The sequence below is a fragment of the Rhinatrema bivittatum genome, chromosome 4 (assembly GCF_901001135.1).
Source record: "Rhinatrema bivittatum chromosome 4, aRhiBiv1.1, whole genome shotgun sequence".
NCBI classification, from domain to species: Eukaryota; Metazoa; Chordata; class Amphibia; order Gymnophiona; family Rhinatrematidae; genus Rhinatrema; species Rhinatrema bivittatum.
Window position 1 is genome coordinate 484,173,196 of NC_042618.1, and position 24,846 is coordinate 484,198,041.

The window sequence follows — 24,846 nt, forward strand, 5'->3', positions numbered from 1 at the left end:
ATCTTGTGAGGACCCGAAAAAGGTCGTACGAGGCGTCCGCCCCATACGCCACTGCGGCTTCTAGCCGATCTGCCTGGGCAGCCTCATCGGACGGCAGGTTCTGAGACGTGAGGAGTTGTTGCACCCAAAGGAGACTAGCCCGCTGGGCAAGCAAACTGCACATCACCGCCCGCATACCCAGAGCGGAGACCTCGAAAACCCGCTTAAGGAAAACTTCCAACTTACGATCCTGTGTGTCCCGCAACGCCGCACCTCCCGTCACTGGGATAGTCGTCCTCTTCGTGACCGCCGACACTGCGGAGTCCACCTTTGGGACCTTGATGAGGTCCAGAAAATCTTCGGGGAGCGGGTACAGCTTTTCCATAGCCCGGTTGCTCTTCAGGGAGGCCTCCGGGGTGTCCCATTCCCTGGTGAGAAGTTGTAAAAACGAGTCATGAATGGGAAAAGCCCGAGCCCTCGGCCGGAGTGCCGCCAGGACAGGATCTCCCTTCCTTGAAGAAGTGATGACAGCGGGAGCTACTGGGGCAGGCGGGTCTGGTGGCGGATCCAAATCTAATTCTTGGATGATCTGCGGGATGAGGTCGTCCAGCTCTTCCCTCTGGAAGAGGCGTAGGGTACGCGGATCATCCCCCTCCTGTGTGCCGTCCCCTTGTCCCCCGTCCGGGAGGTCAAGTCCATGTCCCGCTGGGTCTGGCACCGCCCCCACTGCCGCGGGCGTGGATCGGACCCGGGTAGGAAGGCGGGAGGCCCCCACTCCCGGAGGGTCGGGGGGGGCCAGTGTCGAGGGCGACATCCGAGGGATCTTAGGAGGGGGGGGGGGTCCCACAGGTGCTTCCAGCCCCTGCAGATAAGCGGTATGCATGAGCAGGATTAACTCCGGAGAGAACCCCGGCCTGCTCGGGTGCGCTTCGGGGGCGGCGTGGTTCCTGCTCCCTGGCTCTGGGTGCTTGGTTCCTGCACCAAAATCGGGGGAACACCCCCGCTGGTAGAGTCCTCCAGGGATCCGTTCTCCCTCGTGGCCTCCAGGGATCCGTTCCCCCTCGTGGCCTGCGCCTCAGGGCGCTCAGAATGTAAAATGGCCGCCGTTCCCGCCAAAAATGGCGGAGTGGCCGGCCCGCACCGCCCGGGCAAAAAAGAGAAATCACTCAGGGACTGTGAGGTACCTTCCCCCCTGGGAAGGCATCGTGCACAGATGCCCTCCCGGGAAATCCGGGACCCCGGGTCTCCGCAGGCCGCACAGCGGGATGGCCGCGGCATCGGGATCGCTGCAGGAGAAAAGAAAAAGCCACGGGGGGGGGCCACGCGCACAAAGGCGCCGCTGCGGGGGGGCCCGGTCGGCCCGCACTGCCCGCTGTCTGAAATAGAGGAGGGTGCCGCGGGGGGGCCTTCCTGGCCACACGACCCGCCCCAGACATCTTTCCCTAAATGGCTCAGCAGCCCATGAGGAGCTGTAAAATGGCCGCGGGTGAGGGAGTAAAGAGCGAAGAGGCCGGCTCCACCGGCTTTCGCGGGCACCGGGGGCTGAGCTGTAAAGGAAAAAACTACAAAGGAAAAACAAACTTACCCCTGGCTGCAACGAGAAATAAACAGCAAGGCCGCAGAGAAGAGACAAGGAAGATAAGCCACTCCCCAGAAGTTGAAAGAACTCTGCCTTTTTTTTTTTTTTTTTTTAAACTTAATACAAACTTGATACAAACTTGATCCACAGAAAAGACAACAACAAGCCATAATCAAGCAAGAAAGTGAAGGAAAAGGAGGGGAAGCCTGATTCCCCTACTCGCATCTGCTGGAGTCAGAAGATACTGAACTCCTGCAGAGGGGGTAGTAGTATATATGGATACGCCCCCTCAAAGCTTGTGCTGACTCCATCTGCTGGATTGGGGACATAACCCACTGTCTGGACTGATCCAGGTACGTACAGGGAATGTAAAATTCACAGGGGGGTTTTATGTAATAGGGGGTGACATGTGGTAGGCTTGTTGAAAGAGCCAGGTTTTAAGCTAAGTTTAAAATGCCATCTAATTTGTGCAGAAAATGTAATGAATCTTGAATATATGATGGTGCGGCTTGAACAAAAGGCTGTAAAATCAAATCCAAAAATTGTGCCAAAGGTTTAAAAAGTGAACCATTAGCAGATACCATGGTTCTGCAGGGTGAAGAGTAACAATTTGTGTATCTTGGGCACGCCATAAATAACAGGCATCCATGGATGTTTAACTTGGAGATATATTAATTCCTTACTGGTTAAAAAACCAGACATGGTTGCTTGTTAGAGACAGGTTTTGATAATGTCTCTCAAAATCGGTATAGATTCAGTGTCCAGTTTGATGTAGTATTTGGTTTCCTGTAGTTGTCTTTGAATGTCGGCATAATAGTCTTAAGTTAAGCATAACTATCGCACCTCCCTTATCAACTGGTTTGATAGTGATGTCTGTCCTATTTGCCAGAGTGTGTAAGGTTGTCTGCTCTAGTGAAGAGAGATTGAAAAAAGACTGTGGGATATTGCTCAGCAAGGCTAAGGTCAGGAAGTACTAGACCCTGAAAGGTCTGAATGTGTTCATCCATGGTGCCCAGAGGGATCCAGCGATACTGAGAGATATCTTGATTCGATGTAGGAAATTGCAAAAAATCTAATTTTAACTGCAATGTATGAAAAAATCTGTGTAGTTCGATGTGGCTGTCAAATGGGCTATGTCTAGTAGATGGTACAAATGTAAGGCCACAATTCAAAACTTGTTCCTCTGCTGGTGTTAGAATATGGAAAAATTAATTAATTCCCACCGATTCGTATTTGCCTAAGATTGGATGAACAGTTTGTGCCACTGTACGTCTTCCGGCGGTGGGTGGTATTGAGATCTGTAGGGACGTTTGGACCTGCGGGGCCGATAGCGGCTTTCCAAAAAAGGCATGTTGGTGGCTTGTTGATCCATAGGGTTGAGTTCACTGGTCTCATCAGAACCACTAGATGAGTCATCGGAGGCAAATGTAACTCTTAGGTTTATGGGACCCCTCTATGTTCACTTGGCAATAAAGCCATGGATAGACCTGGGACTTGGCTTAATCCTGTTAGGATTATGGACCCTTGAGCTGGCTAGATGATGGAAATGGATCCGCTGAAGGAAGGCCCACAGCGTGTCTCGTAGCCGGGAGGCGGAGTAGAGCCAGGAGACCAAAGAACTGTCTGAGTCGAGGCAGGCAGAAGAGAAGTGGAGCCAAAGGTAGTCCAGAGGTCGAGGCAGGCAGCAGAGGTGAAAGACGAGGATGCAGACCAGCAGTCGGGGCAAGCAGCGAAGCAGTGAAGACCAGAGACAAACCGAGGATCGGGACAGGCAGCAACAACAGATACCAGAAGCCAAGCCGAAGTCAGGAATCAGAAAGTCAAGCTGAGGGAGAACAGGAACTGGAGCGGGAAGGCTGAAGCGGAGCAGGAACAAGCAGGAACTGGATCAGGAACACGGAGGCAGGAACAAGCAGGAACTGGATCAGGAACACGGAGGCAGGAACAAGCAGGAACTGGATCAGGAACACAGAGGCAGGAACAAGCAGGAGCACGAAGACAGGAACACAGGATCAGCAACTAGCTACTCACGGAGTGAACCTCATTGCAAGGCAAAGCAGCAGTGAGCTGGGACCTCCCTTTATAGTCCCCAGCTGATGACGAGCATTTAGGGACCGGGCTGAGGTTTCCCACCGCGGCCCGTTTAAATTCTGCAGAGAGACGCGCACGCGTCTAAGGGGCAGAGCCCAGCAGGGAGAGCAGTTGGCATCCGCCTCGTGGCGAGGACGCCGAGAGAAGGCCCTGATGCGGCCCGGCGTGGAGCAGGGCGAGCCGCCAACAGGAGGACCCATCAAGAGGTGAGAGGGGGGCTGCTTGTGGCTGTCCGTGGCCCAAAGTTAAAACAAATCCTTTTTGTCGCAATGGAATTTGGCAATCTTGCCTCTCTTAACTGCTGCAAATTTATGCAACATTCGTTGAAGTTCACGCAGAGTGAAAGCAAGACTCAGGCGGTATTTGTTGTTTAAGTTCATCTTCTATGGCAGCTATCTCAGACTTGATCTCCTCTTCAGTAGCCACTTTGGTGTAATCAATAATTAACAACATGAGATCTAAAGTACATTTGTTTAATATAGATGCCCACTTAGATAGAAACTCTGTATTCTCCACGAAAATCCGAGGTTCCTTGCTGAGTCTTAGTTCATGAGGGGTAATTTGCTGCTTGACATATTCAATAAGAGTAGCTCCACGTAATGCAGCATGGATGGCCTGTTTGTGTAAATGAGTGTGTTCACCTAACTGTTTCGCCATGCTGTTGTCTGAGGTATATGCTCCAGAGAACAGAGAGGCTTGTTGTGCAATATTAGCTACGTGTTCCGTAGAGTAGCTAAAAATTTGTTTCCATTCCATTTCAGATATAGTGGAGTGTAGAGGTAACAGTGCAATGTATACATAACCCAAAGAGTGAAAAAGAACATCCCTACAGAAGATCTCAATATTAACCACCGTCGGAAGAAACACAGTGGCACAAACCATTTACCGATCTCAGGCAAATACGAATTGGCGGTAATTAATTAATCTTCTCATGTTCTAACACCAGAAGAGGAACACGTTTTGAATCATGGCTTACATTACTAGACATAGCCAATTTGACAGCCTGATTGAAGTACAAAGATTTTTTTGTAAATTGCGGTTAAAATTGCATTTCTCACAGTTTCCTACATTGAATCAAGATATGTCTCTTGTGAAACTTAGGTCTTACTGGATCCTGCTGGGCATCATGGATACACACATTCAGACCATTCAGGATCTAGTACTTCGCAACCTTAGTCTTGCTAAGCAAGGTCCCACAAAGGCTTTTTTCAATCTCTCTTCATTAGAGCGGACAATCTTACACACACTGGCAAATAGGACAGACATCACTATCAAACCGGCTGATAAGGGAGGTGCAATTGTGCTTAAATCTTCAAATACAGGAAGCCAAATACTACATGAAACTGAACACTGATCCTACACCAATTCTGAAAGACATTATCAAAACCTGTCTTGAACAAGCATCTATGTCTGGTTTTTTAAACACTAAGGAATTAATGAATCTCCAAGGTAAACATCCATGGGTGCCTGTTATTTATGGAGTGCCCAAGATACAAATTGTTACACTCTCCACCCTACAGACCCATAGTATATGTTAATGGGTCTCTTTTGAACCTTCTGCATAATTTTTGGATTTTTTTTTTTTTTTTTACAATCTTTTGATCAAGCCACACCATCATATGTTCAAGATTCAGCATATATGCTGCACAAATTAGATTGCATTTTGAACTTACCTTGAGAGTTCTTTTTAATAAGTCTTTACATTGTGTCAGTTTACACCAATATTGCCCTCGAGAGAGCCTTGCAATTAATGACCTAGGTTCTTGATGAAGACATTACTCCATATAGAGTTCCCACATCATTTCTACAAACCATCGTTGAGCTAAATTTATGCAACAATATATTTAGTTTTCATACAGAATTCTTTCAACAAATTCATGGAATGGCAATGGGATCTTCTGCTGCTCCAGATATAGCCAATGTATATGTTGTGTGATAATAAAATTTATTGTAGGCACCTATTTAGTGGAAACTTATCAGGAAGGCTCCAGGAAGTAATGCTCTGTCTTGAAAATGTCTCTGAAGCTATCTCACACTTAGCAGAAAAGACAGATGTACTTCTTTGAAGATACAATGAAGAGTTATAAAATCAAGGGTAATTGGAGTTCTCAGGATGTTTAGAAGTGTCAGCAAACGTTTTTTTCACCTTGTGATCTTAAATCAAAGGAGGATTGTACTAACTTCCTGGGCAATAGAGTATTTAAGCACATTCAATTGGATATCTAATCAAGTCAGCCTCTCAAACTTAGGAGCTGACTTCCTTATGTGCATAAGAAATAAAGGCTTTCGTTCATGAGAAACGCACTGTCTCTGTCTTTCTTTCTGCCCTGTGCCCTTGATAAACTTTTTTCATAACAGATGGTGCATTGTTCTGGGAGCGAAGAAGGGAGTGCTGGCCTGGCCTGACGCAGGACAGCCGGGGACAGGACGCCTGCTGACCTGGGGCAGGACATGCAAGGCCCGTCCCTCTCTCGATCCGAACAGAATACAGGACACAGGATCCCTGAAGGCATTTTTAATCTTTTTCTCTTTGGTTTTTGAGCTGTCCCATTTGTACTGCACTAACATTGAGACCTTTAAGGGAAATGTGCTTATTCAATTATTTTCGCACTGTTATCAAGAGACTTGTGTGTTCCTATGAATAACAAAGCATTCAGCATTACAAGATACCTGACATAGCCGGCAGCTTAAAAGATAGGGCGCGAGGCTCCAGTGACAGCCAACGGCTTACAGACAGGGCGCTAGGCTCCTGGGAAAAATACCAGGCCCGGTGAAATACAGGGAGGTGAAATCCCATGAGGGTAGTTCCAGATGGCTCTGGTGGCACCCAGGCAGTCCCAGTCCCATGGACAAAAAAGGAATTAGTAACCATTGTTAAAGGAATTCCCTGACCCTCACCTTTATCCAAAAAAATGGGACACTGAAATGGGACTTATCTTGGATGCTTACATCCCCACGTACTCTGACATTAAACATCTTTTGCAGATACACAAGCGAAAGGCATTAGAATATATAGCGCTCCCTGCAAGAATGATCACAGAGGAAGAGCAGCTCCCAGGCAGTCAGGTCATGCAGGGGATTTATGACAGGCTACGGAGCTGCATGCAGACAGTGTTTCCCCCAAGGGTAGACTGGAACAAAATAAGAGGAGTAAGAATGGGAGAGGATTCCCCTTTAGGTTACCTAGGGAAACTAACACCAGTCTTTAATGCTCATAGTGGAATGTTACACCCCGAACGAGACGGCAGGCCAATGCTAACAGCCGTATTCGTAGACGGGCTACCTAGTAAATTAAAGGACAAACTTAATATTTATTTATTTATTTATTTATGGTTTTTATATACCGGTTTTTATATACCGCAATACATATCTATCTATATATATATATATATATATATATATATATATATATTGCCGACATTCATTGGAGATCAAAGGATCCAGCAGTAGTGGCTGACACGATTCAACAGTTATGGGAAAACGAGCAAGGGATTGTAAAATCTCAGCAAGCTAAGCTTCTGACTTTGCAGTTACAAGGTTTCCAGGAGACACGAGGCACTTTTAGGGGAAGAAGCAGAGGGTTCAGCCCCTATAAGGGACAGGGAGGTGGAAGAGGAGGAGTGGGTCAAAATGGGAAAGGTGGAATTGTGTGTTATGGGTGTCACCAGCCGGGGCATCTAAAGCGAGACTGTCCGTGGGAAACAACAGAAGCTGGAAAGGGTAGGAACACCGGAGAATGGTCTGAATGGAACCCCAGGGCAGCTCCTTTCCTCCCAGCTGATCAAAAAGATAAATAGCAATTAGCCTCCCTCCTTCCAGTATCCTCAAACCCCCAGACCGAACCTATGGTAGAAATTCAAGTAGAAACTACGAGAGTACCCTGTCTCATAGATACTGGAGCCACTTACTCCACACTGCAATCCCACACAAACTTCCAACTACCCCTTCTCAGGAAAGGAGGTGACCGTAGTCGGGGTAGGAAATTCTCCCCAAAATTTGGCATGTACTAAGCCCTTGAAAGTTAACTTTGGGCTACAAGAATTGCAGCACACCTTCTTAGTATCCCCTACAGTCCCAGTTAACCTGTTAGGATGGGATTTACTTTGTAAATTAGGATGCACCCTTTACTGCCCTCCAGAAGGACTGCACATAGAGCTCTCCAAAGAGCCATCCCAGAATTGCAGTGCTTGCTACAGAAAATAGAGGAAAGGAACATAGAAGTAGCAGAAAATCTTACTTCACAGGCAGAAACACAATGTACTAAAGATGTGCAGGAAATGTTAGCAAAAATACCAGAGTCGTTATGGTCCTCAGGAAATAATGATGTTGGCACTTTACAAGTTGAACCTATGCGCATTCCTCTCCGCAGTAAAACAGAAAAAATAGATGAAGCTCAGTTTGACTTAAAGGCAGAAGCCAAAGAAGGAATTCGGCCAGTCATTCAAGATCTGATTAAACAAGGGGTCCTCCGACAGATTGCTCCAGCCCAGCCTGTACCTTTTAATACTCCCATCCTGCCCGTCAAGAAGGAATCAGGAAAGTATAGGCTAGTAAAGATTTGCGAAGGCTCCAGGAAGCAATGCTCTGTCTTAAAAATGTCTCTGAAGCTATCTCACACTTAGCAGAAAAGACAGATGTACTTCTTTGAAGATACAATGAAGAGTTATAAAATCAAGGGTAAAAGAAAATTATTACTTACCTGCTAATTTTCGTTCCTGTAGTACCATGGATCAGTCCAGACAGTGGGTTATGTCCCCAATCCAGCAGATGGAGTCAGCACAAGCTTTGAGGGGGCGTATCCATATATACTACTACCCCCTCTGCAGGAGTTCAGTATCGAGTATATCAAAGCCCGAGTAGAAACCCCCGAAGGATCAAGTTTGTGGAAACAGATAATGAAAACAATTGTAACCGCAACAAGTAACTGCAAACATCCTACCAACTTGTAGGGAGCTGTGAAAAACAGCAAAAAGGAAACAACTGTGAAGACACAGAGCACTGTGAACAGGAAATAGCGCAGAGCTGAGCAGGATCAAGAACCCAAACGCGGTGGGCGTCTGGACTGATCCATGGTACTACAGGAACGAAAATTAGCAGGTAAGTAATAATTTTCTTTTCCCTGTACGTACCTGGATCAGTCCAGACAGTGGGATGTACCCAAGCTTCCCTAAACTGGGTGGGGTCCTGCGAGGCCTGCTCGGAGAACCTGCTCGCCAAGGTGTCCAGAGACCGAAGAGGCGAGGTGCAGACGATAGTGCCTCGAGAACGTGTGTAACGATTTCCAGGTGGCTGCCCTACAAATTTCCTGCGAGGATACCGAGCGAACCTCCGCCCAGGAAGCCGCCTGAGAACGTGTAGAATGCGCTACGATTCCGGGTGGGGGAGTCCGACCCGCCCCAATGTAGGAAGCAGCAATGCCGGCCTTCAGCCATCTGGCAATGGTAGCCTTCGAGGCCTGAGACCCCTTCTTTGGACCGGCCCAGAGTACGAAGAGATGGTCAGAGGTCCGGAACTCATTTGTAGCCTCCAGATAGAGGCGCAGAGTGCTCTTGACATTCAAGAGACGGAGAGACTTCGGCTCTGAGGAAGAGAAGGACAGCAACTCCACCGTCTGGTTCACATGGAATGCAGAAACCACCTTCGGAAGGAAGGAGGGAACGGTGCGAAGCGAAACTCCAGAGTTGGAGAAACGGAGATAGGGCTCTCTACACGACAGAGCCTGCAGCTCCGAGATGCGTCGAGCGGAACAGATGGTCACAAGAAATACAGTCTTGAGAGTGAGATCCTTTATCGTTGCGCTGCGCAGCGGCTCGAACGGTGGTCCCGACAGGGAGCAAAGCACAAGGTTAAGACTCCAGGAGGGACAAGGGTCCCGTAACGGAGGACGCATATGCTTGACACCCTTGAGAAAACGAGCAATGTCAGGGTGCTGTAGAAGAGAGCCCCCATCGCTCAACAGCGAACCAAGGGCGGCCACCTGAACCCGTAGTGAATTATAGGTGAGCCCTTTTTCCACCCCCGCCTGTACAAACTGAAGGATCTGAGGTACAGAAGCCTTAGCGGGTCTCGTGGCCTGGCTGGTACACCACAGCTCGAACATAGGCCGCCGACGTCGATGTCTTTCGTGCCCGCAATAGCGTGGATACTACCGCCTCCGGGTAGCCCCGACGCCGGAGGCGGCGCCTCTCAAAAGCCAGGCCGCAAGACAGAAGAGTTCTGCCTGCTCGAAAAATACCGGGCCCTGATGTAGGAGCTGGGGGAGGTGCCCCAGCCTGATTGGCCCGTCGATCACCAGCTGTAGCATGTCCGCAAACCAGGGTCGCCTGGGCCATTCTGGGGTGACGAAAACCACGGTCCCCTGATGGCTTTCTATTCTGCGGAGCATCCTGCCCACCAGGGGCCATGGTGGAAAAGAAAGATATGGCGGCCACGGGAGGACCAGGGCATCCACTCCCTCCGCGCTCTCTCCGGCGACTGAAGAAGCGTGGAGCCTTGGCGTTGAGAGCGGACGCCATCAGATCCAAGTGGGGGGCCCCCCACCGATGGACGAGAAGTTGCATTGCTTTGTCGGAGAGAGACCACTCTCCGGGTCCAGCAGTTGACGACTGAGGAAGTCCGCCTGGACGTTGTCCACACCGGCGACGTGCGAGGCCGCTAGCCGGACGAGATGACGCTCCGCCCATTGCATCAGCAGCGCCGCCTCGAGCGCGACCTGCGGGCTGCGCGTGCCTCCTTGTCGGTTGATGTAGACCACGGTGGTAGCGTTGTCCGATAGGATTCTGACTTCTCGGTTCCGAAGAAGTGGGAGGAAATGTCGCAGAGCTAGCCGGACCGCTCTGGTTTCCAGACGGTTGATTGACCACTTCGCCTCCACCGTGGACCACGTCCCCTGCGTGGCGCTTCGATCGCAGACTGCACCCCAGCCTGCTAGACTGGCATAGGTGGTCACCACCACCCAATTTGGCAGATCGAGGGACATGCCACGGGCCAGGTTCGGTGGATCCAACCACCAGCCCAGACTGTCCCTGGCATTCTGTGGGAGCGGGAGAATCATCTGATAGTCCTGCAATACTGGTTTCCAACGGGAGAAGAGCGCCCACTGTAAGGTCCTGAGGTGCGCGAAAGCCCAAGGTACAAGGTCGATGGTGGACCCCATCACTCCCAGGAGTTGCAGGTAGTCCCAGGAGGTGGGCTCTGGTAACGCAGAGAACCGTCGTGTGTGATCCCGCAAGGATTGAGCTTTGTCCTGGCGCAGAAAAACTTTGCCCAGTAGGGTGTCGAAAGTTGCCCCCAAAAAAAACCCAAGCGTTGCGAGGGCATGAGGGAGCTCTTGGAGAAGTTCACTACCCATCCCAGGGAATGTAGAAACCGTACTACTCGAGTCACCGCTGAGCGTCCATGATCGAATGACTTCGCCCGGAGGAGCCAATCGTCCAGATAAGGATGAACCAGGATGCCCTCCTTCCGGAGAGCTGCCGCCACAACTACCATGATCTTGGTGAAGGTGTGCAGCGCCGGCGCCAATCCAAACGCGAGAGCCGTGAACTGAAAATGCTGGTCCAGAATTTTGAAACGAAGGAAACTGTGGTGGTCCGGGCGGATGGGAATGTGCAGGTAGGCCTCCGTTAAGTCCAGGGAGGCGAGGAACTCCCCCCGATGCACTGCCGCAATCACTGACCGGAGCGTTTCCATGCGGAACCGAACGACTCGAAGGGATTTGTTGACTTCCTTGAGGACTAGGATAGGCCGGAAGGAACCGTCCTTCTTTGGTACGACGAAATAGATGGAATAGTGGCCCGAGCCCACCTCTCCGAAGGGCACGGGCGCAATAGCGCCAATCTCCCGGAGTCTGTCCAGAGTCAGCTGCACCGCTCCTCTCTTGAGGTCCGAGCCACAGGGGGAAAAGATGAACCTTCCCTGCGGGGGGCGGACAAATTCCAATGCGTAGCCGTGTTTTATGGTATCCAGGACCCACTGGTCCGAGGTGATCCGTGCCCACTCCGCTTAGAAATACGTTAGTCGGTCCCCAATCCTGGGGACAGGGGAGTGGGCGAGACTGGCATCATTGTGAAGACTTGGTATAGGGGTTCCCGGTTCCGGGAGTAGTGCGTGCGGGCCGATGCCCGCGGAAGGCGCGCAACCAGGGCTGAGACCTGGGGGCGGATGGCCGGGAGCCCGTCTGTCTGTAGCCCCTGTAGCGCCGTTGCGCTCTGGCTCTGGTCCGAGAAGAAGAAAACGCTCTGGATGGTCGAAACCTATCCTCCGGCAGCCGATGAACAGCGTTCTCCCCCAGGGACTTGATGATCTGGTCCAAATCCTCCCCGAAGAGGAACTTGCCCCTGAAGGGAAGAGAGCCCAGACTGGACTTAGAGGACGTATCAGACGCCCAATTGAGTAGCCACAGTAGTCGTCGTGCTGCCACTACCGAAACCATGGATCTTGTGAGGACCCGAAAAAGGTCGTACGAGGCGTCCGCCCCATACGCCACTGCGGCTTCTAGCCGATCTGCCTCGGCAGCCTCATCGGACGGCAGGTTCTGAGACGTGAGGAGTTGTTGCACCCAAAGGAGACTAGCCCGCTGGGCAAGCGAACTGCACATCACCGCCCGCATACCCAGAGCGGAGACCTCGAAAACCCGCTTAAGGAAAACTTCCAACTTACGATCCTGTGTGTCCCGCAACGCCGCACCTCCCGTCACTGGGATAGTCGTCCTCTTCGTGACCGCCGACACTGCGGAGTCCACCTTTGGGACCTTGATGAGGTCCAGAAAATCTTCGGGGAGCGGGTACAGCTTTTCCATAGCCCGGCTGCTCTTCAGGGAGGCCTCCGGGGTGTCCCATTCCCTGGTGAGAAGTTGTAAAAACGAGTCATGAATGGGAAAAGCCCGAGCCCTCGGCCGGAGTGCCGCCAGGACAGGATCTCCCTTCCTTGAAGAAGTGATGACAGCGGGAGCTACTGGGGCAGGCGGGTCTGGTGGCGGATCCAAATCTAATTCTTGGATGATCTGCGGGATGAGGTCGTCCAGCTCTTCCCTCTGGAAGAGGCGTAGGGTACGCGGATCATCCCCCTCCTGTGTGCCGTCCCCTTGTCCCCCGTCCGGGAGGTCAAGTCCATGTCCCGCTGGGTCTGGCACCGCCCCCACTGCCGCGGGCGTGGATCGGACCCGGGTAGGAAGGCGGGAGGCCCCACTCCCGGAGGGTCGGGGGGGGCCGGCGTCGAGGGCGACATCCGAGGGATCTTAGGAGGGGGGGGGGGGGGGTCCCACAGGTGCTTCCAGCCCCTGCAGATAAGCGGTATGCATGAGCAGGATAAACTCCGGAGAGAACCCCGGCCTGCTCGGGTGCGCTTCGGGGGCGGCGTGGTTCCTGCTCCCTGGCTCTGGGTGCTTGGTTCCTGCACCAAAATCGGGGGAACACCCCCACTGGTAGAGTCCTCCAGGGATCCGTTCTCCCTCGTGGCCTCCAGGGATCCGTTCCCCCTCGTGGCCTGCACCTCAGGGCGCTCAGAATGTAAAATGGCCGCCGTTCCCGCCAAAAATGGCGGAGTGGCCGGCCCGCACCGCCCGGGCAAAAAGAGAAATCAGTCAGGGACTGTGAGGTACCTTCCCCCCCGGGAAGGCATCGTGCACAGATGCCCTCCCGGGAAATCCGGGACCCCGGGTCTCCGCAGGCCGCACAGCGGGACGGCCGCGGCATCGGGATCGCTGCAGGAGAAAAGAAAAAGCCACGGGGGGGGGGCCACGCGCACAAAGGCGCCGCTGCGGGGGGGCCCGGTCGGCCCGCACTGCCCGCTGTCTGAAAATAGAGGAGGGTGCCGCGGGGGGGCCTTCCTGGCCACACGACCCGCCCCAGACATCTTTCCCTAAATGGCTCAGCAGCCCATGAGGAGCTGTAAAATGGCCGCGGGTGAGGGAGTAAAGAGCGAAGAGGCCGGCTCCACCGGCTTTCGCGGGCACCGGGGGCTGAGCTGTAAAGGAAAAAAACTACAAAGGAAAAACAAACTTACCCCTGGCTGCAACGAGAAATAAACAGCAAGGCCGCAGAGAAGAGACAAGGAAGATAAGCCACTCCCCCCAGAAGTTGAAAGAACTCTGCCTTTTTTTTTTTTTTTTTTAAACTTAATACAAACTTGATACAAACTTGATCCACAGAAAAAGACAACAACAAGCCATAATCAAGCAAGAAAGTGAAGGAAAAGGAGGGGAAGCCTGATTCCCCTACTCGCATCTGCTGGAGTCAGAAGATACTGAACTCCTGCAGAGGGGGTAGTAGTATATATGGATACGCCCCCTCAAAGCTTGTGCTGACTCCATCTGCTGGATTGGGGACATAACCCACTGTCTGGACTGATCCAGGTACGTACAGGGAATTGGAGTTCTCAGGATGTTTAGAAGTGTCAGCAAATGTTTTTTTCACCTTGTGATCTTAAATCAAAGGAGGATTGTACTAACTTCCTGGGCAAAAGAGTATTTAAGCACATTCAATTGGATACCTAATCAAGTCAGCCTCTCAAATTTAGGAGCTGACTTCCTTATGCGCATAAGAAATAAAGGCTTTCGTTCATGAGAAACGCACTGTCTCTGTCTTTCCTCGTGCCCTGTGCCCTGGATAAACTTTTTTCATAACAGTTGCCAAGTTTGAAGAGCAGTTTATATATCCATCAGAACATGTTCAATAGATTTGGCTTTGGAGCAGCTACATAGATGATATATTTTGGATCTAGATTGACTCTGAGGACAATCTACACACATTCCATCAGAGTCTCAGTATGCAGGATAAAAATCTTTGCTTAACTATGATTTACCATCAGGACTCCATTATATTTCTTGACATCTCTATTCATCGGTGTGAATCCAGACTTGACACTACTATTCATCACAAACCTATTGAACACAACAATTTATTACATTTTGAAAGGCATCACCCCCGACCTTTCAAATGTGGTTTACCTGTGGGACAATTTTTACGCCTACATTCTACTACTTCTGAATTTGATAGATGATTTGCAAAAATGTCTTGCTGCTTCACTCAGAAAGATTATCCAAAAAAATTTATCAAAGGAGCCTGCTTGCAGGCATGTTTTTCAGATTATCAACAATTGTTGACATATAAGGCACCTCACAGATGTATTGACATTATGTGCATTCTAAAATTTTCCAATATTACTGAAATTATTTCCTCTACTAAAAAACATTGGCACATTTTACAGCACAACTGTGTGTTTGACAATCCTCCAGTGTTTTCTTACAGATGAGGAAGAAATGTCAAAGATTAAGTAGTTTAAGCAGTGCCACATAATCTTCCATCAATCAGCACTCATACCACCGGCCATCAAGCATGTGGTACGTCTCATGTGCAATACCATGAAGCCAGGAGTTGAATGGCAGCATCCCACAACAGGCATAAAGGTTACTTTGACTAGATCTACTCACTGCAGTTACTTATTGCTTTGTCCCTGTTCATTCATTTATTTAGGGAGAACAGGCAGAAATATGAAAATCTGACTCACTAATAAGAACATAAGAAATTGCCATACTGGGTCAGACCAAGGGTCCATTAAGCCCAGCATCCTGTTTCCAACAGTGGCCAATCCAGGCCACAAGAACCTGGCAATTACCCAAACACCAAGAAGATCCCATGCTACTGATGCCAGTATGAGCAGTGGCTATTCCCTAAGACAACTTGATTAATAGCAGATAATGGACTTCTCCTCCATTAACTTATCCAAATCTTTTTTAAATCCAGCTACAGTAACTGCACTAACCACAAACTCTGGCATCAAATTCCAGAGCTTAATTGTGCATTGAGTGAAAAAGAATTTTCTCCGATTAGTCTTAAATGTGCTATCTGCTAACTTCATGGAGTGCCCCCTAGTCCTTCTATTATCCAAAAGAGTAAATAACTGATTCACATTTACCCATTCTAGACCTCTCATGATTTTAAAGACCTCTGTCATATCCCCCCTCAGCCGTCTCTTCTCCAAGCTGAACAGCCCTAACCTCTTTAGCCTTTCCTCATAGGGAAGCTGTTTCAGCCTCTTTATCATTTTGGTTGCCCTTCTCTGTACCTTCTCCATCACAATTATATCTTTTAGATGCAGTGACCAGAATTGTACACAGTATTCAAGGTGCAGTCTCACCATGGAGCGATACAGAGGCATTATGACATTTTCCGTTTTATTCACCATTCCCTTTCTAATAATTCCCAACATTCTGTTTGCTTTTTTGACTGCTGCAGCACATTGAGCAGATGATTTCAATGTGTTATCCACTATGACGCCTAGATCTCTTTCTTGGGTTGTAGCACCTAATATGGAACCTAACATTGTGTAATTATAGCATGGGTTATTTTTCCTTATATGCAACACCTTGCACTTGTCCACATTAAATTTCATCTGCCATTTGGATGCCCAATCTTCCAGCCTCACAAGGTCTTCCTGCAATTTATCACAATCTGCTTGTGATTTAACTACTCTGAATAATTTTGTATCATCTGCAAATTTGATTATCTCACTCGTCGTATTCCTTTCCAGATCATTTATAAATATATTGAAAAGCACCGGTCCAAGTACAAATCCCTGAGGCACTCCACTGATTACCCTTTTGCACCTAATCTGACAATGGACAATATGAACCAGCACCAGAACCTGGGAACTCTACTTGTTATTAACCTTTCTGGAACCTATAACTTTATTTTACTATTGTTAGTAGTACTGGGGCCAGTATTCAAAAAGTAGTAGATTTATTAATTTATGCAGATAATTTTAGGAAGATAATTTATCCTGGAGATTTAGTGGGACTTAACATCCCTGATTACAGTCATAACCGGATAAGTTTAAAGCTAGCTGGCTGTCCTCTGAACAACACCAGTTAGGTCTAAAGTGATGTGTGGCCCTAGAACTGGACACTGAACCGGTTACATGGCTTTGGTGTTGAATAAAAGAAGACGTCCAGCGTAGGTCTTGCGACTCAAAGCAGACATCCCCCCTCCCATTCATGACACATGGCTCTTCCAGGCTGACCCCCTCACAGAACCGGGCCAGGCTCATCCCCCTTCCCCGCCCAATACCAAGAACCAGTCCTCTTGTCCCTCTGTCCCCTTGCCCCATCTCTAATCCTCCCTTCAGCTGTGATGATTGCACAACGTGGGGTAAAGCTACCCCTGCCCCACAAAGGGAAGCCTTTTCTGAAAGTGCCCAGGGAGGTCCGAACGTCCGGTGCTGTCGAGCAGGGCCTGCTCTTTCAGGTAAGACAAACGTTTGTGCGCAGGCGCTCCTGCCTCAGGGTTGGGAAGGGGTTTCCACTCATGTGAATACCTTTCCATTTCTAATGTTTGCACCTAAAATTTCAGAAAACATGCCTGCACTTCATGTAGCGGGCGAGAATGTGTGCGGCACTCTCAAAAGAGAAAACGTATTCCTGCTTTGCCTGTAAAAGCTGGTGCAATGCAGCTCTGTGTGGCATCGGATTTCCGCATACTGTACCTGCACAAACTGCCAATAAAGTTTTCTGAAGCCGAATCTCTTCCTCTCCCCTCCTGGCCTCTTCTGAAGGTCACCAGGGGGTGCCGCTAGGACAGGAAGGGGCTCCTTCTGCCTCTCCTCCTTCCCAGGACAACGTGGCATGTCCTTCACGCCCAGCGAGGCAGGCAGGTGATTACAAACCACGCATCACATTTCCAGAAGAGGACTTACCTGCGGCCGAATGACTTTGACGATATTATTGAGTGCTGTGTCTGGGGAAGGAGGGGAGCAGTCAGGCGTGGGGCTGGTCCACTTGCTTGCTCGGTTGCTGGCCTCAGCTGTAGCTCTTTCTATTTGCGGTGATCTTTCTGCCAACAAGAAATTTACCTTTTATCACGTGCACTCATGTCTACATTTCTAACCAATCCAGCGTGTGACCATAGGGCCAGCCTATAAGCTTGGGGTCACAGGCATGAGAAGATGGCTATGTTTACATTTTATATATAGACACAAATTTAAAGGGGGAAAAATATCCGTCAAGAACTATTTCAAGGAAAATATAATGAAGAGGATCCACTCCTCCTCCTCAGGTCACATCCATCTCTGTCCTACAGGAATCTTGGGCATCTCTAATTATGGAAAACTGCGGTGCTGAGAGAGGAGTCAGCACCCAGCGATTACTCTGGGGATCGTGGGGAGAAAGCACAGATCCTTCAATCCCAAGAGATGCAATCGGAGATACAGAAATACTCCCAATTATATGTGAGAAGCACAGCTTTACTGTTACCTATACAGATTACACTCTATGACCTCCAGAAGGAGGCTCTCTCTGGTACAATGCAAGAACATAAGAAATTGCCTTGCTGGGTCAGACCAAGGGTCCATCAAGCCCAGCATCCTGTTTCCAACAAAGGCCAATCCAGGCCATAAGAACCTGGCAATTACCCAACTAAGAAGCACAGTAGCAGTAAATTTGAGAGATCAAGATCATCCCCACATGCCATGGCTTACGAATGAGGTTCATTTCTGTCAAGTGATTCACAAAATAAACCCATCTGCAGAAACTGCCCCCTCAAAGGATCAATGAGGGTAAAACCGGGCATCATGAAAGCTCTATTACCCCCTCAAAGAATCCATGAGGGTAAAACTGGGCATCATGAAAGCTCTATTACTCCCTCAAAGGATCAATGAGGGTAAAACTAGGCATCATGAAAGCTCTATTACCCCATCAAAGGATCCATGAGGGTAAAACTAGGCATCATGAAAGCTCTATTACCCCATCAAAGGATTAATGAGGGTAAAACCAGGCATCATGCAAGCTCTATTACCCCATCAAAGGATCCATGGGGGAAAACCGGGCATCATGCAAGCTCTATTACCCCATCAAAGGATCCATGAGGGTAAAACTAGGCATCATGAAAGCTCTATTACCCCATCAAAGGATTAATGAGGGTAAAACCGGGCATCATGCAAGATCTATTACCCCATCAAGGGATCCATGAGGGTAAAACCGGGCATCATGCAAGCTCTATTACCCCATCAAAGAATCCATGAGGGTAAAACTGGGCATCATGAAAGCTCTATTACCCCATCAAAGGATTAATGAGGGTAAAACCGGGCATCATGCAAGATCTATTACCCCATCAAAGGATCCATGAGGGTAAAACCGGGCATCATGCAAGCTGTATGGTGCCAAGAGAGAGTGGGTGGGCCTGGAGGTCTTTTGTGCCTTCGCCAGCTCTCTTTCCCACTCTTTATTGTTAAAACTGGAAAGCGGCAGATGAAATTTAATGTGGATAAGTGCAAGGTGATGCATATAGGGAAAAATAACCCATGCTATAGTTACACAATGTTGGGTTCCATATTAGGTGCTACAACCCAAGAAAGAGATCTAGGCATCATAGTGGATAACACATTGAAATCGTCGGTTCAGTGTGCTGCGGCAGTCAAAAAAGCAAACAGAATGTTGGGAATTATTAGAAAAGGAATGGTGAATAAAACGGAAAATGTCATAATGCCTCTGTATCGCTCCATGGTGAGACCGCACCTTGAATACTGTGTACAATTCTGGTCGCCGCATCTCAAAAAAGATATAATTGCGATGGAGAAGGTACAGAGAAGGGCTACCAAAATGATAAAGGGGATGGAACAGCTCCCCTATGAGGAAAGGCTGAAGAGGTTAGGGCTGTTCAGCTTGGAGAAGAGACGGCTGAGGGGGGATATGATAGAGGTCTTTAAAATCATGAGAGGTCTAGAACGGGTAGATGTGAATCGGTTATTTACTCTTTCGGATAATAGAAAGACTAGGGGACACTCCATGAAGTTAGCATGTGGCACATTTAAAACTAATCGGAGAAAGTTCTTTTTTACTCAACGCACAATTAAACTCTGGACTTTGTTGCCAGAGGATGTGGTTAGTGCAGTTAGTATAGCTGTGTTTAAAAAAGGATTGGATAAGTTCTTGGAGGAGAAGTCCATTACCTGCTATTGAGTTCACCTGGAGAATGGCCACTGCCATTGGCAGTGGTAACATGGAATGGACTTAGTGTTTGGGTATTTGCCAGGTTCTTGTGGCCTGGATTGGCCTCTGTTGGAAACAGGATGCTGGGCTTGATGGACCCTTGGTCTGACCCAGTATGGCATTTTCTTATGTTCTTATGTTCTTAATCTTTTACCCTCTGCTCGAAGATTAAATGTGAATGGAAAGCAGAGAGCCCTCAAAGTCTACTAGAAAATGGAAGGAATTGCAGAGCAGTTGAATGAATTAATTGCGATTTGATGAGATTTGTAACACTAACGGCAGAAGTGAGTGTTGCTTTACCTCCTCTAGGGAACGCCGCTCTTTCAAGCTCCAAGGAGCAGGGTTTCTGTGCCAGCAGATCGCTCAGCCATGGGGCAGCTTCTGGGGATCCAACAGGATGCTCCCTCCAAGTGTCCGGCTCCTGAACAGCAAAGTGAAAAAGGTTTGCATTCTTGTGACACACACACGAGAAGGGTGCGTTAGCCATCCCGGGATTTACTGATCCTCGTGCAGGAGAAAAGGAAACAAAAGTGCACAGCGGCCGAATCTCTGAAGAAGCCACTTCCTCCACACTCCATGAAGAGAGAGAGAGCGCAAACCCAGCCGGATTCAGGAGTGCAGGACACGTAGCTTAGGGAACGTCACATCAAGGGATGTGGATCGGTGAGTTCCTAGAGAGTAAGGGAGTCATTCTGCTGATAAACGGGGCCGATACAGAAAAAGTCGCGGGAGAGCGGGCGAGCGCACAGGCCACTCTCCTGGGCGCGCGATTCAGGAGGGTGGCCTATGCAAATTAGGGCCGGCGGTAAAAAGAGGCGCTAGGGACACTAGCGCCTCCCTAGCGCCTCTTTTTGGACAGGAGCGGCGGCTGTCAGCGGGTTTGACAGCCGAGGCTCAATTTTGCCGGCGTCGGTTCTTAAACCCGCTGACAGCTACGGGTTCGGAAACCGGACGCCAGCAAAATTGAGCGTCCGGTTTTCAACCCGCGAGCCAATTTTACATTTTTTTGACTATTTTTAACTTTTGAGACCTCCGACTTAATTTTGCCATGATATTAATATCGCTATGATATTAATATTGCCATATTAATATCATAGCGATATTAATATTGCCATGATATTAATATCGCTATGATATTAATATCGCCATGATATTAATATCGCTATGATATTAATATCGCCATGATATTAATATCATGGCGATATTAATATTGCCATGATATTAAGTCAGAGGGTGCACGGAAAAGCAGTTATTACTGCTTTTCCGTGCACTTCCCTGGCGCCGGCAGAAATTAACGCCGACCTTTGGCTTGGCTGCACATTTTACTTTCTGAATCGCGCGGGAATGACTAATAGGGTCATCAATGTGCATTTGCATGTTGCGGGAGCTATTAGTCTCGGGGGGGGGGGGGGAGGGGATTGGACGCGCGTTTTCGACGAGGTATTACCCCTTACTGAATAAGGGGTAAAGCTAGCGCGTCGAAAACGTGCGTCCAAACGCGGGTTAACAGTGCGCTGTACTGTATCGGGCTGGACCCTAGGGTAAGCACCAAATGTGTAGAGAATACATGCAAGGAGGCGTTTAAGATAAGGAACAACAAAAACAATTTTCACTTTCAGGAAAAAGAGTTAGAAAAATTCACTAAAGCAAATGCAATCGCTTTTCCTCCTCCCATTTATCCCAGTATAAGAGCAGACGTCTCCCTGCACGTATGAGAAAGACCACAAACACTCGCTCCACAAGGCTCGGCGCGCAGGGACTTAAAGTGATTAATTAAACATGAAGGAAAAGCAGACCTGCATGAGGCTGGGGAATCCAAGGTTCCTGCAGCTGCTGCAAGGGGTTAAAGCCTCCCAGAATCCAAGAGGACCACAGCCACCTTCATTGACATCTTCTTCATCTTGATTTGGGGAAAAACTGGTGGCTGATGATGGTGTCTAAGGAAGGAAGAAGCGAGGAAATGAGAGAGGAAATGCAAACTTACCCTCTCAGAGAGAGAAGCAACCTGCAAGGCCCCAAGCCTATCCTAAGCTTGCCCTGTCTCTAAGACAGAGGCGGCCACCTCCAGGCCTGCTTTTCAGGATATCCACAATGAATATGCATGAGCGAGATTTGTATACAGTCCCTGCAGATCTCTTTCATGCATATTCATTGTAGATATCTTGAAAGTCTGTTGGTGGCTTTCGAGGACCAGAGATGGACATCCCTGCCCTAAGATGCTCCTTAGAAAGGGAAACAAGGCCCCAAGTCCGGTTCTAAACTTATACAGAGAGGAAAACAAGGCCCAAATCCCTTCCCAAGGTGACAAATATTATTTTCCCCCAATTCCTTAAAGTAGAACAGACCCCTAAATTCAGAATACTTTTAAGGACCTACGTCAGCTACATAGAAACATAGAAATGACGGCAGAAGAAGACCAAATGTCCCATCCAGTCTGCCCAGCAAGCTTTCACACTTATTTTTCTCATACTTATCTGTTACTCTTGGCCCTTATTGGTAACTTTTTGGTTCTAGTTACCTTCCACCCCTACCATTGATGTAGAAAGCAGTGCTGGGGCCGCATCAAAGTAAAGATTCTAACTTAATTGGTTAGGGGTAGTAACCGCCGCAATAAGCAAGCTACTCCCACTCTTTTTTGTTTACCCAGCCTGTGCAATTCAGTCCTTGTTGGTTGTTGTCTGAATATAAATCCTCTTTTCTTCATTCCCCCTGCCATTGAAGCAGTGAGCTGCGCTGGATATGTATTCCAAGTGAAGTATCAGGCTTATTTGGTTTGGGGTAGTAACCCCCACAACAAGCAAGCTACTCCCCTGCTTATTTGTGAATGCAAATCCTTTTTTCCACATTTCCTCTTGCCATTGAAGCATAGAGCAATGTTGGAGTCACATTAACAGTGTGTGTGTTTATTGAATAAGGGTATTAATCACCAGGTAGTAGCTGTCATTCCTGCAAGCCGCCCCCATGCCTCTTCACTTCATTCACATCCTCTAGATTTTATGGACCCACAATTTTTATCCCACGCCCCTTTGAAATCCTTCACAGTTTTGGTCTTCACCACTTCCTCCGGAAGGGCATTCCAGGCATCCACCACCCTCTCCGTGAAGAAATACTTCCTGACATTGGTTCTGAGTCTTCCTTCCTGGAGTTTTAAATCGTGACCCCCGGGTCTGCTGATTTTTTTCTGATGGAAAAGGTTTGTTGTTGACTTTGGATCATTAAAACCTTTCAAGTATCTGAAAGTCTGTATCATATCACTCCTGCTCCTTCTCTCCTCCAGGGTATTCATAAATCTGCATCCTCCATCTTCTGTTTGTAGAATAAAAAGTTTGACCAAATTCCTTCAACAATGACATTAGTCTTAATTCAAAGAATACAGTTACCTTCTCCTGAATACATGTAAATCTCAGTCCCAAAATTAACAAGAAGCAAGTACCAATACAGATATTAGATAATACAAATCTTTCATTCCAATTAATGTGCTTTAGAAATATTCTAAGACATAAGGAACTGATAAACAGAAAATACAAGTCAATTCTAATCATGGGCTGAAGTGATTCCCAAGTGACGTGCTTGTAGAACTTGGTGGTCTCATGGTATGTTTGGATCGATACACAAAGAACAGTAATGACAGTGAGAACATATTGGCTTTGATTACATGCGGCTCTACAGGTGTGTCAATAGGTGTTTCGCCTGATGATGATTGCACAGGTTCAGACAGTTGAGAAACAGATCGTAATGTAACATGACAGCGCATCAGATGATCCTGTAATGTACCAGAATAATAATAACTGGTACTCACTGTGCTCCACAGTTGTGTCATGCAAAGGCTGGATCGTCCTTTTCAAACTTTCCTGTTGCCTTGAATATGTCTGCCTCAACAATAGACTTTTGCTTTTCTTTAAGATCTGCAGCTAGTCTGGGTGTAAGTGATGAAAATACGTCTTCAGGTAGCAGTTCATGAGCTGGACGTATTCCCATTGCATTACATGACATTAGATGGTGTGCCATTACAAAACAAATTAGTTGAGCTGGTCATCTTTCGGTTATCTTTTTCAGGGAATATTTGGATATCTATATCATCATTTCAATTTGACCATCTAACACAGGTTGAAGCCATTTAATGGTTGTGTAATTAATTAGATTTTGTTTTGGAAATGTTTTGAATTTGTCAGATGTGAACATGCAGACCCGGCGCTAGCAGGTATGCAAACCATGCAGTTACATGGGGTGGTATACCCAGGGGGCAGCAGTGAAAGGGAAGAACGAGCCCAAGAAAGGAAGAAGAAAGAAGAGGTCCATGTAGCCACTGGTGGACCCCATCCCACTGGCAACAAAGAAAAGCAGAGGTCCATGCTGTTATGTTTACCGACTCGCAGGGTCATCACACCTATCCGACACTTCCAATTGGTTGCACAGCAGGATGCTGCCAACAGGAATCTTCACAGCCAGATGCCACTGCTCCAGTTCCCCTCCGACATGTCAGATTCAGCCTTTCTTAAAGGGTCCATGGCATGAAAACTCCAGAGGTGCCTACCGATGACGTCAAGTCCTCTGCCCTGTAAAGGGCCTCCCCCTCAGCTTTCACACTTTGCCTCAGCAACGGGTCAACTACTCAGTGGTATTGTTTGTTGCTGCCTTGCATCTTCAGCTTCCCAGCCTTGCCTTGTGCCCAGCCTCTTTTCTGCCTGCCTACCCTTGGATTGTTCCTTGGAACCGACCATCCTCGTCTGCCATCTGACAACCTTATCCTGTGACTACTGACCATCCTTGCTTGCTGCCTGCCTCAAACATAGCCTGTGACCACTGACCATCCTCACTTGCCGTCAGCACCAACCACAGCCTGACACTGGAGCCTCTCTTCAGCATACTTCTCAGAGTCTTCACCTAAGACCTGCCGGCCCCCAGAACCCAAAGGTTCAACCCAAGGGGAAAGGGGCTGGTAAAGGCGAAGCTCCAGCTAAGTCTCTGCATCGTCTGCTCCGCCAGTTGGCAGTGATAACCTATTGGGCCTTCCCAGTAGGTTGTATCAACCTCACTCCAACACAAGGATCACCAACCCTAACAGTTTGCTAAGGCCATGGACCTGGCAATTCAGGCATCACTCCAAGCAATACCAGGTTTGGCACAGCACCTACTGGAACAGCAGCAGGTGCTCAATCAAGTCACCGTGGCCCTGGAGAAATTAGCCGTCACTGTGGACACTCTGAGGCGGGAA

At 48.5% G+C, this 24,846-nt stretch overlaps 1 protein-coding gene across 1 annotated transcript in view; it reads right to left on the bottom strand.

Moving 5' to 3' along the window:
- Positions 1 to 24,846, bottom strand: part of ANKS1B (ankyrin repeat and sterile alpha motif domain containing 1B) — a 591,267-nt gene that overhangs the window by 427,910 nt on the left and 138,511 nt on the right. The window contains exons 9-11 of the mRNA XM_029597376.1: positions 21,428 to 21,568; positions 19,932 to 20,052; positions 17,342 to 17,478 (exon numbers count right to left, since the gene is read on the bottom strand). Coding sequence (XP_029453236.1) covers positions 17,342 to 17,478; positions 19,932 to 20,052; positions 21,428 to 21,568 — 399 coding nt within the window. The remainder of the gene's footprint in view (positions 1 to 17,341; positions 17,479 to 19,931; positions 20,053 to 21,427; positions 21,569 to 24,846) is intronic.